Source organism: Sinocyclocheilus anshuiensis, unplaced genomic scaffold (assembly GCF_001515605.1).
Source record: "Sinocyclocheilus anshuiensis isolate Anshui unplaced genomic scaffold, SAMN03320099.WGS_v1.1 scaffold1724, whole genome shotgun sequence".
NCBI lineage: Eukaryota > Metazoa > Chordata > Actinopteri > Cypriniformes > Cyprinidae > Sinocyclocheilus > Sinocyclocheilus anshuiensis.
The window spans coordinates 10,787-25,997 of NW_015558629.1; the positions used below are offsets into that span (position 1 = coordinate 10,787).

Sequence of the window (15,211 nt, forward strand, 5' to 3'; positions counted from 1 at the left end):
ATGGTTGAAACTCAATGACTCACTCATTAACAGTCACTTGCTGCCACCTACTGTCGGTTTTAATTTCACATTTCATCATGTTTCAATTTCAAATATCAGTATTGAACATTTTATGTTAAAAACAAAACATTATTTATTCATCTGTAACTGCAAGTTAAATGCATCCATGTCCCCTCTGAGCTACATAAACTGTGATTTTATATATATTATTTTTATTAGCTTCTTTTCCATTTTGCATTTACTTGTACTTTTACTTTCAATACTTAAGTACGTTTAAGATTTAAAAAATACTTTTCGTACTTAAGTACAATAAATATCACATACTTTAAGACTTTTACTCAAGTAATATTCTAAACGGTGACTTCAACTTCTACCGAAGTCATTTTCTGGTAAGATATCCGTACGTTTACTTGAGTATGGCTTTCAGGTACTTTATACAGCACTGATGAATGATTCATTGACTGATTCTTTGAGACTCAATGCCACCTACAGGTGCTTTAGATTCGTATTTAGAGCGTATCATTTGAATTTTTTAATCAATTTGTAGCTCAATATTCAATTAAAAATATCAATACCCATTTATTATAATTTTTCATGCAATGTTGAATCGAAATGTTTCTCTCTAAAGCTACTTTTTTGTAATGTCTATTCAATGCTTTACTCTCCTCATGGGGTGATTAATGTGCTATTACTTAGATTCATTAATTGGTACGTCATGTAGCCTTCATCATTGGTCACTGTTCTAATATGGCAGCCCATAGAGACATCAGCATATTCTGTTGAGACTTTACCGATGATCAGGAACAGAGGGTTCAGGAAGTCAAACTTCAGCATTTTCTTGATGTTGGTCACAAATGGGTCTTTAGGGTTGTTGAGAGAGTCGATGTCGACGCTGAACGCCGTGCTGGTCACCACATCCATACTGTACGCCCCGAAGAACCTGAACACATGCAGACCAGAGAGAGAGCTAATGCTCAGTTACTCTGATAAATATATTCTCTTTCATTCGTGTGACTTTTTACAGTCGGCTGATGTATTTATGACCATCAGCAAAGCAAAGAACGGTAACACTTTATTTTAATGTGTCCTTGTTACACACGTTACATGTACTTACTATTATAATAACAATAAATGATGCATAATTACATGCAAGTAACCCTAAGCCAAACCCCAATCCTAACCCTAAACATATAGTAAGTACATGTATTTATTAAAATTACTCAGTACTTAAATGCATAGTTACACTGAAACAAGTACACCTTAAAATAAAGTGTAACCCGAAGAACTAGTGGTCAAAACAACAGAGATGCCAAGAAAACTGCTGATTATTGATCCAGAAAACCTTTTAGATATCATTTATTTATATGAAATCCTTGGTTTTCCTCTGTATAGCAGCGCTTCATCCTGAGATCTGTGATTATTTAGTGGGGTCTGTCTGACTTCATATATGTATGTGTTTTCTGGCTTGGATCAAATCCAGCGATCAGCAGTTTTTCCAAAGTATCTCTGTTCATGTTTGTTAATTTCACCGCCGTTACTTTGCCCCACTGATCATTAGAGGTTATAAAAGCTTATTAGTCAGGTATTTGAGCACCTTTGCTCTGGTGATTATAATATAGTGATATAATTATTCTTATCTGTCCAGATTACAAGAAGCCATGGTTCATGATATTAGTAAGACTCACTCTTTAATATCCACGGCTTCTCCTCGCATCGCAGTTTTCCCCAGATTATCAACCAGAATGTGAGAGTGAGTCTTCATGATGCCGAACATCTAGAGCGAGGAACGCAGTGTATCATCATCATCATCATCAACTCATCTGAATCAGTAATGTCTGGACAGTGCTCCTGGAAATGCCTCTTTCATATTTTAGTGAATCAAACACACTTCAGCTTCAATGATTCTGTAGGTCAAACGACTTTTTTGTTCAATGATTACTTCAGATAAGTTATTAAACATCTACAGTTGTAACTCTTGTTACCTGATCAAACACAGATGATGCATCAGTTACCTAATGTGAATCACTTGCTCTGAGCAGCTCAGCATGAATGACTCTGTAGTTAAAACGAGTCATTGTACATCTTGAGCTGAAATCGTGCAAGTACTGTAACATGTAATCACTAGAGATATTAACTGTTAGAGGACTATTAAAGCATGAGAAGGATGCAGATGCAGATAATAGAATAAAGCATGAAGTATAAAGTATAAAGTGAATCATTAGTTCAGCTCAGCTCCAGTCTGGGTTTCTCTCTCAGATGACTGACGGTTTATATGTGGCATTATCAAACAGAAGAGGACATGTATGTGTGAGTGACTCCAGACTCACAGACCTCCTTTAACCTCCCGCTGGTGAAGGAGGGCGAGAGGACGCTGCGGATCCTCCTCCAGTCGTCGTCTTCAACGATGGACACGGCGTCGTACAGCGGCCCGTTCAGACGGAAGTTCTGCCGGTTCAGAGGACAAACCCAGATGAAACCACAAAAACACAAACACAAACATGTACTGTTCCATCGGCTGGAAAACATTCCAGTCATGCAGATTTATTATTATTACTATTGAAAGAATTGCATTTTCTGCTCAAGTCCCTCTGTATTTTACAGAGCTCTAAAGTGGACACGGTGACTGAAAACAATAGCTTGCAAAACTTTCGCATTTTCTTGCTTTGTCAGCAAGGTCCATCACTCTACATTCAGGGCAGATCAAATCAGTATTTGACGAGGCTGATTTAATTTCAGAACGAAGATGATGAAGATGATTTTACCCTTCTGTTGGTGAAGAGAGAGTAGCATTCTTTAACCAGGATGGTTTTGATGATGGATTGGTCCATGATGCACAGAACAGGCTGCCTCGCATCGTAGATACTGCGAGAAACACAAACAATATTGACATTCAATTCAGAAGAATGATTTCTGCTTCTCGTCTGTTCTAATCATGAATTCACTGGAATTGAATAAATTATTCACTCTCAGTGACGTGATTCATCACGACCCTCAAAAGCTCTCATAAACACAAGAGTTTCAAATACGTTTTTCATTTAATTGTTATTGAATCATTTCAGTTTGTGAACCAGATGTTCTGATTCTTTCATAGCTTCATCCGCAAGTCTCACACTCACCCCCAGACTCGTCCATACTTCTCGAAACACTCCACATCGAAGTGATGAACACCCTGAAAGAGCAGATTATGATAAGACACTGAGAGCACAGGAGACGACGCTGAAGTGTGCTCGAGATCATTCAATCATTAGAGCGGATGAATCTTTAGCAAACCTGAGTCAAGTCAACCTGCAGGAGCTCATCACAGGTCAGTGTTTGCTCGAACACACAACTCACCTTTCTATATTCCAGGATCGTTCCGAAGAACGGCAGAGGTTTGGGCCCCGGGATGCCCAGCTTCTTGAAGACACCATGAGGCCAGGATCCATATCTGGAAATGACACCAGAATCTTTTTAGACAGATGTTATGACATCAGCTACAGTCGTGTGCTTGAGAATCACGTTCTTCTGCTACGAAGTGTGTCCGTTCATGTGAGTCAAACACACTGTTTACTGAATCCTCGACATACAGAAATGTATTATGACATACTGTATATTGTCCTGTATCAAGACTGTTACTGTCTTATATGTTACCAATAAAGCCATATCATTTTCACATACATGAAAAAATTAAATACTTCTGGTCATTATCTGGGTAGATGAACGAGATTATAACATATAAAATCCCCTTAGTAAAATTTGTATATGTACATATTTTAATAATATCTATATTCTGACATTTATGATATTATTTGTTGCAACCAAGTGTCAACAATATATATTTTATGCAAATGTATTAAAACAACATGTGTGCCAAAAATATGTATGCTTTTGTAATATTTCTAATACATGACATTTATGCCCAGAAATGTATTACACATTCATACTGTAAACACAGATATTTGAATGGGCTATATATGCATGTTAATATATGAAATTATTCCAGTTTCATGTTCCTTGTTTTTATTTCATATGACAATATATCTCATATGGAAATTTAATAGATGCACATATATTAGATTTCTGTGTGGATTTTTATGAAGATACAACTAGAACTAGTTCTTCAGTTGAACAGAGCGTCACTTACATGAAGAGAAGCGCCACAAACAGCACGAGCAGAGCCCATGTTTCAGCAGAGAAGAACAGACCGTAGCTCATGGTTTCTGCTCCAGGACGCTCAGACTATAGAAACACTGGCAGCGAGCAGCAGCAGCAGCTTTATTCTGCTCTCAGATTACACATTAACCAGTGGAGAAGAGCCTCACAAACACACCCACAGCGTCACGCTCACCTCTGAACACACTCACAATCTCTGCCGTGTTGGGTCTGTTCACTGCTGAACTTAGCTGAACTCATCGATCCCACCACAAAGGTGGGATTTTTTCCCCACTTTGTTGTTGTAGTGTAGTGTTTCTGGTTCAAAATGACCGGCCTACAAAAAATAGTTTATAAATCTCTCATTATGGTATATTATCACCAAATATTGGATTCCATCTTTTTATCAACTTGCTTATACATCAAAAAGCATAATTTGTGGATTATTAGTAGAAATTGTACATAAAATATGAAAGAATGCACTGTTTATTACAGTATTGCGCTTTAAAGGAAACATATGTGACCCTGGAGCACAAAACCAGTCTTAAAGGGGTCATATGATGCGATTTCAATTGTTCCTTTCTCTTTGGAGTGTTACAAGCTCTTGGTGCATAAAGAAGATCTGTAAAGTTGCAAAGACTAAAGTCTCAAATCCAAAGAGATATTCTTTATAAAAGTTAAGAGTCAGCCACACCTACCTAAAACGGTGCAGCTAAACACAGAACAGTTAGCATGTTTTGCTCAAACTTTCATCATGGCATTAGAGCTGCTACACTGTTGTCGCTTGCGAAATCAAAATAACGGCGCCGTGGGTGGAAACTTACAGATTAAGGGGCAGTAATATTATAATGAGATCCCTTTACCACGTCACCAAGGGAGTGAAATCAGACGCGCTGGTTTTCTCAGACGCTTGCAGAAAAAGGCTTCCCAAAACAAAGTTACTGGGTTAATCTTTTTCACGTTTCCTTGGTTGGTAGATGCACTGGGGACCTGATTATAGCACTTAAAACCTGGAAAAGTCAGATTTTCATGATATGTCACCTTTAATGTTTAATGAAAATGAAGTTTGTTTTTAGATGTTTTATCTTGTACAAAATGGTACAAAGTCACACTTGTAGTGTTCATAATCAAAAAGATTTAATCCAATATTTGGTGATAATAAAGCATAATTTTCTCTTTGTATGCCAAATTATTATTTAAACTCTGTATGATTGTGTAAACAGGCACCAGAGTCATAGACATCACACACACGTCAGATACATATCTGCAGACCTTAATTGATTTGATACATTTCATTTAATATTTCCATTTTATTTCCTTCAAGGTTAACCTAATGTAATCTCTTTTCTCAATCATCACAAAGTAAAACCTCTAAATATGAATCTCATGGCATCATCATTTCCACTCTCAGAAAGTCCCAGATGACAGCAGAAACTGTCCAAAAAGTAAAGAAAGTTACTGATCTCTCAGTCCGAGTCCGAAAGACCCGGAGAATCCTTCTCTTCACTGAAGACTAGAGACTACGTCTATTCTTTTATTTTAAAAGACCGATCAAACCTCCTCCTCGGACTGAAAGAGAAGCGTGCAGCAGATGAACAGTGGTTCAGGAGCTGCTCTACGATGTGTTGTTGTTACAGATATCTTCTGTGAGGGAAACTTTCCGAGGCTTGAGCTTGAGTTTGATGGGCTCTTTGGGAGAAAGGAAACCGTTGATGCCGAGCTCCAGAGGAACCTGTGAAGAGCAAGAGAAGGTGAGTGTGAGTGAAGGAACACAGTCCTCCTGTGAGACCATGTGGAGGATCCGTCTGCTCACCTGAGTCTGGTCACAGACGGAGACGTCGAACCTCTGCAGGATCTCCACGATGGCCAGCTTCATGGTCACCTGAGCAAACCTCATCCCGATGCAGTTCCTGGGCCCCAGACCGAAGGGCATGTACATGTAGGGGTCGATCGACTCCTTGTTGTCTTTAGTGAACCTGGGAATGAAGCAGAAGCAGTTACTCTGAAGAACCACTGAGATGTTGGGTTTTAGAGTGAACTCAGGTGTGTGTTTCTCTGGCTCTAGTTCTCTACAGTGCTGTGTTTTGTGGTTAATGACTGACCTCTCGGGTTTGAAGCTCTCCGGGTCGCTCCAGTAATCCGGGTCTCTGTGAAGCGCGTATGTCGGGATCATCACCACCACGTCTTTAGGGATGAGGAGGCCGTTGATATCCACCGTTTTCTTACAGACCCGCCCGAGCTCGAGTCGACCAGCGACGGGGAACAGCCGCAGAGACTCGTTCAGCGCCGCGTCCAGATACTCCATGTTCATGACGGCTTCATAGTCCACCGGAGCCTTCAACACAGTTCAGAGCTTAACCTCTCAAACTCTTCACACTTACAGATTCACTCAGTTCTCCGAGCTCTACCTTATCAGGGAAGGTCTGGTCGATCTCCTCCTGCAGTTTCTTCATGGCCTCTGGGTTGGTTGCCAGATTGTAAAAGAAGAAGGACAGAGTGCTGCTGCTGGTCTCGTACCCGGCGAAGATGAAGATCATGGACTGCGAGAGGATCTCGTGGTCGCTCAGACCTGCACAGGACACCGTGTGAGGAACGTTTCTTCAAATACGGTACAAGCTCTTAACGCTCTGAGATGCTTCACCTTTCTCTGTGTGTTCGTTGCTGCTTCCGTGCTCAGTTTTCCCTGCTGTCTGAGAATCGACCATCAGCTGCAGGAAGTCCACTCGCTTCTACAGGAAGATGCATGCGATTATATTTACGCTCATGCATTTGGCAGATGCTTCTATCTACTTTGGCATTGTTCGTGTGAAGTGTTTGTCTTACCTTCTTGTGGTCCTTGGCCACTCTTTCGGACTTGATCTTCTTTAAGGCAGCGTAGAAAAAATCGGTCACAGATGTCGGGAAGAGGGCGTAATTCATTTTGTCCAGGACAGGGGTGATGAAAGGAAATAAAGCTAGTGAAGAAACCGAAAAGGGTCAGAAAGTTTCCTACGCTCAATTGTGTTGAACTGACAGGACTAATTGAGCTGTTTACCGGTGAACAGGAACAGAGGGTTCAGGAAGTCAAACTTCAGCATTTTCTTGATGTTGGTCACAAATGGGTCTTTAGGGTTGTTGAGAGAGTCGATGTCGACGCTGAACGCCGTGCTGGTCACCACATCCATACTGTACGCCCCGAAGAACCTGAACACATGCAGACCAGAGAGAGCTATTGTCATCTGATAAACATATAACCTATATTCTCTATAAATAGTGAATGTTCTCCATGAATATTATCAGTCTATATAGGTTATTACAGGTTATTGGTGAGGCATTTGAACACCTCTGGTCTGTAATTAAAGTGATATTATTGCAGCTCTGTTCTTATCTATTCAGATAACAACAGGCCATATGTGGTATTATGTAAGACTCTCGAATATGCGACTCACTCTTTAATATCCACGGCTTCTCCTCGCGTCGCTGTTTTCCCCAGATTATCAACCAGAATGTGAGAGTGAGTCTTCATGATGCCAAACATCTAGAGCGAGGAACGCAGTGTATCATCATCATCATCATCAACTCAAACCATCTTCATCACACACAGGTAACAGTGATATTTTAATACAAGCCTGAAGTGAATCAAACAGCATGAATCTTTCTGTAGTTCAAACGAGTCATTTTACAATTTGAGCTGAATTCGTGTATATTTGTACCACAGCATAGTATTACTGCCTTCAAGTTCTGCTTCAGATAAGAGATATTAACTAGAGCTATAACACTTGTTAGCCTGAGAATGACACGGATAAAGAGAAGATAAATCATCAATAAATCCTAATGTGAATCACTTGCTCTGAGCAGCTCAGCATGAATGACTCTGTAGTTCAAACGAGTCATTGTACATCTTGAGCTGAAATCTTGCCAGTACTGTAACATGTAATCACTAGAGATATTAACTGTTAGAGGACTATTAAAGCATGAGAAGGATGCAGATGCAGATAATAGAATAAAGCATGAAGTATAAAGTATAAAGTGAATCATTAGTTCAGCTCAGCTCCAGTCTGGGTTTCTCTCTCAGATGACTGACGGTTTATATGTGGCATTATCAAACAGAAGAGGACATGTATGTGTGAGTGACTCCAGACTCACAGACCTCCTTTAACCTCCCGCTGGTGAAGGAGGGCGAGAGGACGCTGCGGATCCTCCTCCAGTCGTCGTCTTCAACGATGGACACGGCGTCGTACAGCGGCCCGTTCAGACGGAAGTTCTGCCGGTTCAGAGGACAAACCCAGATGAAACCACAACACAAACACAAACACGTACTGTTCCATCGGCCGGAAAACATTCCAGTCATGCAGATTTATTATTATTACTATTGAAAGAATAGCATTTTCTGCTCAAGTCCCTCTGTATTTTACAGAGCTCTAAAGTGGACACGGTGACTGAAAACAATAGCTTGCAAAACTTTCGCATTTTCTTGCTTTGTCAGCAAGGTCCATCACTCTACATTCAGGGCAGATCAAATCAGTATTTGACGAGGCTGATTTAATTTCAGAACGAAGATGATGAAGATGATTTTACCCTTCTGTTGGTGAAGAGAGAGTAGCATTCTTTAACCAGGATGGTTTTGATGATGGATTGGTCCATGATGCACAGAACAGGCTGCCTCGCATCGTAGATACTGCGAGAAACACAAACAATATTGACATTCAATTCAGAAGAATGATTTAGTTCATTATAATAATAACTCCACCAGAATTTGTACGAGGTTTGTGAGCTCTGTGAGGTTTCATAGTCTGACACTCACCCCCAGACTCGTCCATACTTCTTGAAACACTCCACATCGAAGTTGTGAAACCCCTGAAAATGACAGATGTGTTCACGTTCAGAGACGAACCCAAAGAGTCATCAAAGAAACACTGCGAGAGGACTATGAAAAGAAGTGAAGCTGAAGTAACAACATCCAGATTCACATCACATTCCTTCAATAAAGCGAGCGGATCTGAACTGAAAGACTGACGGAGAATCAGGAGATCATCAACATCCAAACGTGTCCAAAGCTCAGTTTAACACAATACCAGACTCATGCTGCTTTAAGACTACAGACTCGCCTTTCTATATTCCAGCATCGTTCCGAAGAACGGCAGGGCTTTGGGCCCCGGGATGCCCAGCTTCTTGAAGATACCATGAGGCCAGGATCCATATCTAGAAATGACATCAGAATCTTTTTAGACAGATGTTATGACATTACCAGCAGCAGATCTTGCTACTGATTGCTTTGGGGGTTTAAACTGCTAGACCTTTGACAGAAGACGACTGTAATTCTTCAAACTCATTACTTACTGACTCATTCATATTAAGATTCCAGAACTAGAACTAGTTCTTCAGTTGAACAGAACATCACTTACATGAACAGAAGCGCCACAAACAGCATGAGCAGAGCCCATGTTTCAGCAGAGAAGAACAGACCGTAGCTCATGGTTTCTGCTCCGGGACGCTCAGACTATAGAAACACTGGCAGCGAGCAGCAGCAGCTTTATTCTGCTCTCAGATTACACATTAACCAGTGGAGAAGAGCCTCACAAACACACCCACAGCGTCACGCTCACCTCTGAACACACTCACTGCTGTTCATCAACCCCCGCAGCACCATCAGGCTTACATAAACCGCCAGGACTAGTCTAACAGCTACGACACTGCTCAAAACATTATTCATTCTGTTACATAACCACATAGATTGGTCAAATTCGATACAGAAAAGTGAGACTGATTACCCCTTGGTTAACCGCTAGATGGTCAGACTAGTTCTTCAGACATAGTGACTATGTTTATGCAACTTTATATTGTGTTTGTTCTCTGTTCTAGTCACAATTCCTGCTTTAATCCAGCTGTATTTCTTTCTTTTTGATATGTATTTTACGTCTCTTTTCCTAGAATATGACCGTTTCTGTTTGTTTTTCACTTCTCAGAGGAAAGACAAAGATCAGTCTTTGAGGGATTGTTTGCTCTGGACAGCACTGAGATCGAACGGAGAGCAAACAGAGTCCATAGGGAAACGTGTCTACACTTTACTCGTACTGTACTGGATGTAACTACTGGCTGATTCATTATTTCTCCTGAAGAATTTAGGGCTCAACATGTTCTCAACATGTCTGCTTTCTAATCTAGTTTACCTGGTATGGTATATCATGACTGTTGTTTGACTCTTTGACGAATTGCCTCTATTGTAAATCATTTAGATAAAAGCATCTGCTAAATGCATTAATGAAGATGTTAAAAAAAAACCTGGCATGTAAATGTAAACATACTTGTGTATTGTGTAAATATATGCATGACTTGTATAAATGTGACTTATAGTATAAATGTAAACATAAATATTGTGTAAATGTAGCTTATCATGTAAATGTAAACATAATTGTGTAAATGTATACATAACTTATTATTGTATAAATGTAAATATTCATCTGCTGTAAATGTAAATCTAAATGTGACTTGTGTGAATGTAAACTTAACCATATAAATGTAAAAGTAACTATTGTGTAAATATTAACTAAGAAACATCATGTCTCCTGAAGCAACGTCTGACCAGTTTTCCTCCAGTATTTTCACAGAGCTGAAGCTGTGATGTTTTATTTAATCTCTTTAACCTGAGGTCGGAGTGTGGCTTATTCAGCATGAGTGTTTTTAAACCAAACTAGTGTGTGTTTTTAATTATACTGGTGTTGACTCTTTGGCCTCGTATTTTATGGCTCCTCTTTCTTGACTAATGGTCATGTGTTCAGCTTCTATCAATCAGTCACTGACCGCGATGAGGTTTTGACACGCACATGACATCATGGTGTTGTACTTACTCTACAGAGTGAGCGTGAGTAGCTTGATAAGATTAGCATGCGCACATGAGTTCGTTTCATGGCTCACTTGCTTTGGCCGTATGTAAACATAGCATCTGCAGAGGTTCACAGTCTCTCCAGTAACCATAGAAACCAGCAGTGTGATCCAGTGGCTCCTGGGACTGGGTCTCAGATGCTCTGTTTTTCTCTCTAAACTGCTTTTGATTGTGCAAACAGAAACTAGAGTCCACCAACACCAGCCCTCATTTCAAGAAAGTATTTTCCCACTCCGTGCAGAAGAATGGAGGAGGAGGAGTGAACGGCTCATGTTTTACGGCTCTCAGGTTGCGTGTTTATGAGCACGCAGTCGTTCCCGGGGCAGGTCTGGGCTTGTTCTTCTGGGAATGTGGGAAACAACCTGTTAGATGATACAGGTGACGTGTGTCATTCATGCAACAACTGCAGTCTGACCTAAATAATGACTGTTTTCCAAACAGGTTTCCCAGACACTCCTCCGATCTGCCCCACAAAGTCCCAATAAAGTCAGCTATAATGCTATGCTAATTATGGGGTACTTACAAGTATAAATATATTTACATTGCAGTTCTTGCACATAAGGATTAGTGAATATACGAATATTAAAACATGCTATTTTTTTACTCTTCAGCTGATAATTAGTATCCACCTTATTTTGCAACACAGACGCAAGTTTTTTCTGTGAATGCATGTACTAAAAATATATGTGCTACAAACCAGTGTTAATGATTATGACAACAAATTAAAATCATATAAGAAATACCAGTTTGCAATATAAAGCACAAAGGACTGTTTTTGGACAGTTAAAATAACTGGAAGCAAACTGGCATGTTTGTATAAAGTGAAAGTGATCATAAAGTTAATGGCATTCACAAGTAACATTCCCGTAATGTTTTCAAAATGAAACATTCCCTAAAGAGAAACATTTCTAAAGCATTTTAAAATAGATGTTTGAAACGTTCAGAGAACATTCAAAAATAACATTTTTATAACTTAATGGGAATGTGAGCAAAACATTCACAAAGCGTATTACAGACACAGTTTTTAATATAAGATTTTTATATTAATTCATAAAATACTGTCCATTTTAACTGACATTGATAGTAGGAGATAAACAAGAGGGACACGGGTGGATTGGGATTCAAAAGGAAACCCATATCAAAAAACAAAACAAAACAAACAAAAAGAGAAGAGCTAAACCTGTGAGAAAGAACGTGAGTTCACTGCAGTTGTGCTCCATAGCATGAGAAATGCGTCGATCACAGAGTTATCTGTATCATGTGTGATGTTTGATCAGTCATAATCATCGTTCAGAGGGCAGCAATCTCAGTAACTCTCTACCAGTTTAGTGCACATTTAGTTTATGTAATAGTAATAGTTCTGAGTCATCATTAACATGTATAATTCCTGAGACAGTTTCGGAGGTCTGGTTCATAAAGTGTGGTGCAGCAATTAAAGATAAAGTGTCAATAACAAAAAAGTTACAGGCTCTAATCCTACAAGGCCTGATTATTCCATATCCATTGTATCCTCAAGCAAAATGCCAAAAAAGGAATATTTTCCCATAGGAACTGGGGGAATGAAGAACTAAAGGGGACATTAAAATGGTGAAAACCTTGAAAGAAATGGTGGCAATGGAGAAATGGTGGTTCACATTCACACACATTTTGACTTGACATCTTATGTTAGAAAATTAATCGAAGTGCAGACGAGGGACAACTTTGAAACTGTCTGGAGTGTGTTCCTTTAAAACTGGAGGGTTTTGTCTGAGTATGTTCTCACAACATTGAGCAGCAACTGATGAGCAGTTAAACCGGGAACTGAACTAACGTTAGTCAAAATGGTGCTTGAGGACATGGATCAAAACTAACCATAATAAATTGCAAACAATATTTGAATTAAATAAAACAGTCCACCATTGATACATTACCTGATATATAATGTATGTATCGTTTCAGAGCAATGTGTTGTAGCCACTGTAACTACATGGAACAAGGGAGGAACAAGTTGGACTTAAACACAGAACAAGTGTATATTTGCACAGTAATTACAGAGAAAAATATTGCACTAGTTTTAATTTAATTGTTTGATGGCCAAATTAAACCCTCTACTTTTTTTGCTATAAAAACACCACAGTATACATCCACTGAAATACAAATGTTGTATCATGTATTTTTTCTGCGAACAGCTGGAAAGAGGTAAACTTGTTTTAAGCTGCATTGAACCTTGATGGAATATCATGCAAAGTTATTTGGTGATAGTGGTGTTGAGAAGTTGCTGGTGTGAAGTTGCTGAAATCGACGAATAAGCTTTCATAAGGTAAGTAGACTCGTGAATTATAAATCAGCAGAAACTCATTAACTCATTTCACTAGATGCCCAGTGTTGTTCAGTAATCTCCATCATGTCCATCCTTTAATAATAGAATGTGTACCCCATGGTTAAAAAATACCTAATATGCCTATAATAAAATACCAATATAAAATTATAAAAAGTATATATCGTCTTTTCTAAATCATTCCCAAACATAAGATTGTTGCTTAGGCCATACGTCCCACGTAATATTAGAATAGGTACCTCTTAGTTTCAAAATACTTACAGTATAAATGATTGATAATTGATAATGATAATTTTACAGGTTGTTACCCCTTTATTCCCCAAACTTCGCATATTATTCCCTTATACCTACAAGGAGGTACTGAATAGGTACACTATAATTACAAAAAAAGTTACACTGTAACTTCAGTTTACTTACGCAGTTCTTTGCAGGTTGCATATCTGGTTGTTACCCCCTTATTACCCAAACGTAACACATTGTTCCCTTATACCTACACATATGTTCTTTATAGGTACACTATAATTACAGAAAATACCTATACGGAGGTACTGAATAGGTACACTATAATTACAAAAAAGTTACACTGTAACTTCAGTTTACTTACGCAGTTCTTTGCAGGTTGCATATCTGGTTGTTACCCCCTTATTACCCAAACGTAACACATTGTTCCCTTATACCTACCTGCATGTTCTTTATAGGTACACTATAATTACAGAAACTTCACCGTAAATTCAGTATACTTACGTAGTTCTTTGCGGGTTGTAATCTAAAGCGTTACCGGATTTTGAATAGTGAATTTACTGTGGTGAATATGAAATTTTGCAAGAAGTAATAATAGGTTAATAATAAAATATTAATTAATTTGATCTTTTTGTATATTAAAGAAGCCAAACAGTACATCCTTAAAAAGCAAAGAGAAACCCTGGAGCACACTGCGATTGATAACATTAGAAAATTCAATCCAAAATAGCTGTGTGTGAGGACAATCCCAAAAGATATGCATATCAGTTTCATTAGGGTCACCACAAAAAGAACAGCTTGTATCTATGTCTGATTTAAACCTTTTCAAAAACACTTTAGATGCTCTCTGTTTTATCTCTTTATAGGCCCTTTTCACATGACGTCACGCAACTTCCGTTCTCACGCGAAGCAGGGTATTCTTACTTCCGCCAGCTTAGTAAGCGCTATGGCTTCCTATATTATTTAATATAATGAGTAATGATATATTTGGAAAAGTGGCTCTGGGAATTAGCACTGGATTATATGCAGACGATGGTATAATGTGGAAAAGAGGAAGGAATATATCTTTTAATATGAATAAAATTCAAGAAGCTATAGAAGTAGTTGAAAAATGGTCGTTAGAATGGGGATTTAAATTCTCAATATCTAAAACATGTTACCAGATATTTACAAGGAAGAAAATTAAAGAGAATAAACTTCTTAAATTATATGGGACTTCTTTAGAGAAAGTGTCAACATTTAAGTATCTAGGATTATGGTTTGATGATAAATTATCATGGAAGGACCATATAGATGTTATATTAAAGAAATGTGGAAAAATGTTAAATGCAATGAGAGCAGTAGCAGGACAAGATTGCGGTGCTGACAAACAGTCATTAAAGGGCATTTATGTTGGTCTTATGTGATCAACCCTAGACTATAGATGCATGGTTTATGAGTCAGCATCATCAATGTTGTTAAAGAAATGAGATGTCATGCAAGCTACGGCATTAAGACTCATTTTAGGAGCAGTTAAAACCACACCCATTGCAGCATTACAAGTAGAAACGTCAGAAATGGCATTATTTATAAGAAGACAGAAACTAGCAATGGCATACTGGGTGAATCTACAGGGACAAAGAGATAATCATCCTGTAAGGCAAGTTCTGAATGATTGCTGG

General features: G+C 38.7%; 2 protein-coding genes across 2 annotated transcripts in view; both read right to left on the reverse strand.

Annotated features, from left to right (window-relative positions):
* LOC107680747 (cytochrome P450 3A30-like) overlaps positions 1-4,263 on the reverse strand; it is a 9,404-nt gene extending 5,141 nt beyond the window's left edge. The window contains exons 1-7 of the mRNA XM_016476793.1: positions 4,124-4,263; positions 3,334-3,427; positions 3,117-3,169; positions 2,763-2,862; positions 2,332-2,445; positions 1,686-1,774; positions 792-940 (exon numbers count right to left, since the gene is read on the reverse strand). Coding sequence (XP_016332279.1) covers positions 792-940; positions 1,686-1,774; positions 2,332-2,445; positions 2,763-2,862; positions 3,117-3,169; positions 3,334-3,427; positions 4,124-4,194 — 670 coding nt within the window. The 5' untranslated portion in view covers positions 4,195-4,263. The remainder of the gene's footprint in view (positions 1-791; positions 941-1,685; positions 1,775-2,331; positions 2,446-2,762; positions 2,863-3,116; positions 3,170-3,333; positions 3,428-4,123) is intronic.
* A 933-nt stretch (positions 4,264-5,196) lies between these two features.
* LOC107680745 (cytochrome P450 3A30-like) lies at positions 5,197-9,629 on the reverse strand. The gene is made up of 13 exons (XM_016476792.1): positions 9,516-9,629; positions 9,219-9,312; positions 8,915-8,967; positions 8,689-8,788; positions 8,261-8,374; positions 7,560-7,648; positions 7,166-7,314; positions 6,955-7,085; positions 6,773-6,860; positions 6,540-6,700; positions 6,234-6,466; positions 5,945-6,107; positions 5,197-5,863 (listed from the first exon to the last, which is right to left on the reverse strand). The coding sequence occupies exons 1-13, from the start codon at positions 9,584-9,586 to the stop codon at positions 5,747-5,749; spliced, it is 1,563 nt and encodes a 520-aa protein (XP_016332278.1). The 5' UTR covers positions 9,587-9,629; the 3' UTR covers positions 5,197-5,746.
* Between the last annotated feature and the right edge of the window lie 5,582 nt (positions 9,630-15,211).

Excerpts from the sequence above, each read along its gene's own strand:
- LOC107680745 (XM_016476792.1), bottom strand. The coding sequence starts at position 9,586 with ATGAGCTACGGTCTGTTCTTCTCTGCTGAAACATGGGCTCTGCTCATG. Across the intron at positions 8,789-8,914 it reads AAGTATGGACGAGTCTGGGG|TATCTACGATGCGAGGCAGC; the intron begins GTGAGTGTCAGA and ends TGTTTCTCGCAG. Across the intron at positions 6,108-6,233 it reads GAGAGCTTCAAACCCGAGAG|GTTCACTAAAGACAACAAGG; the intron begins GTCAGTCATTAA and ends CTTCATTCCCAG.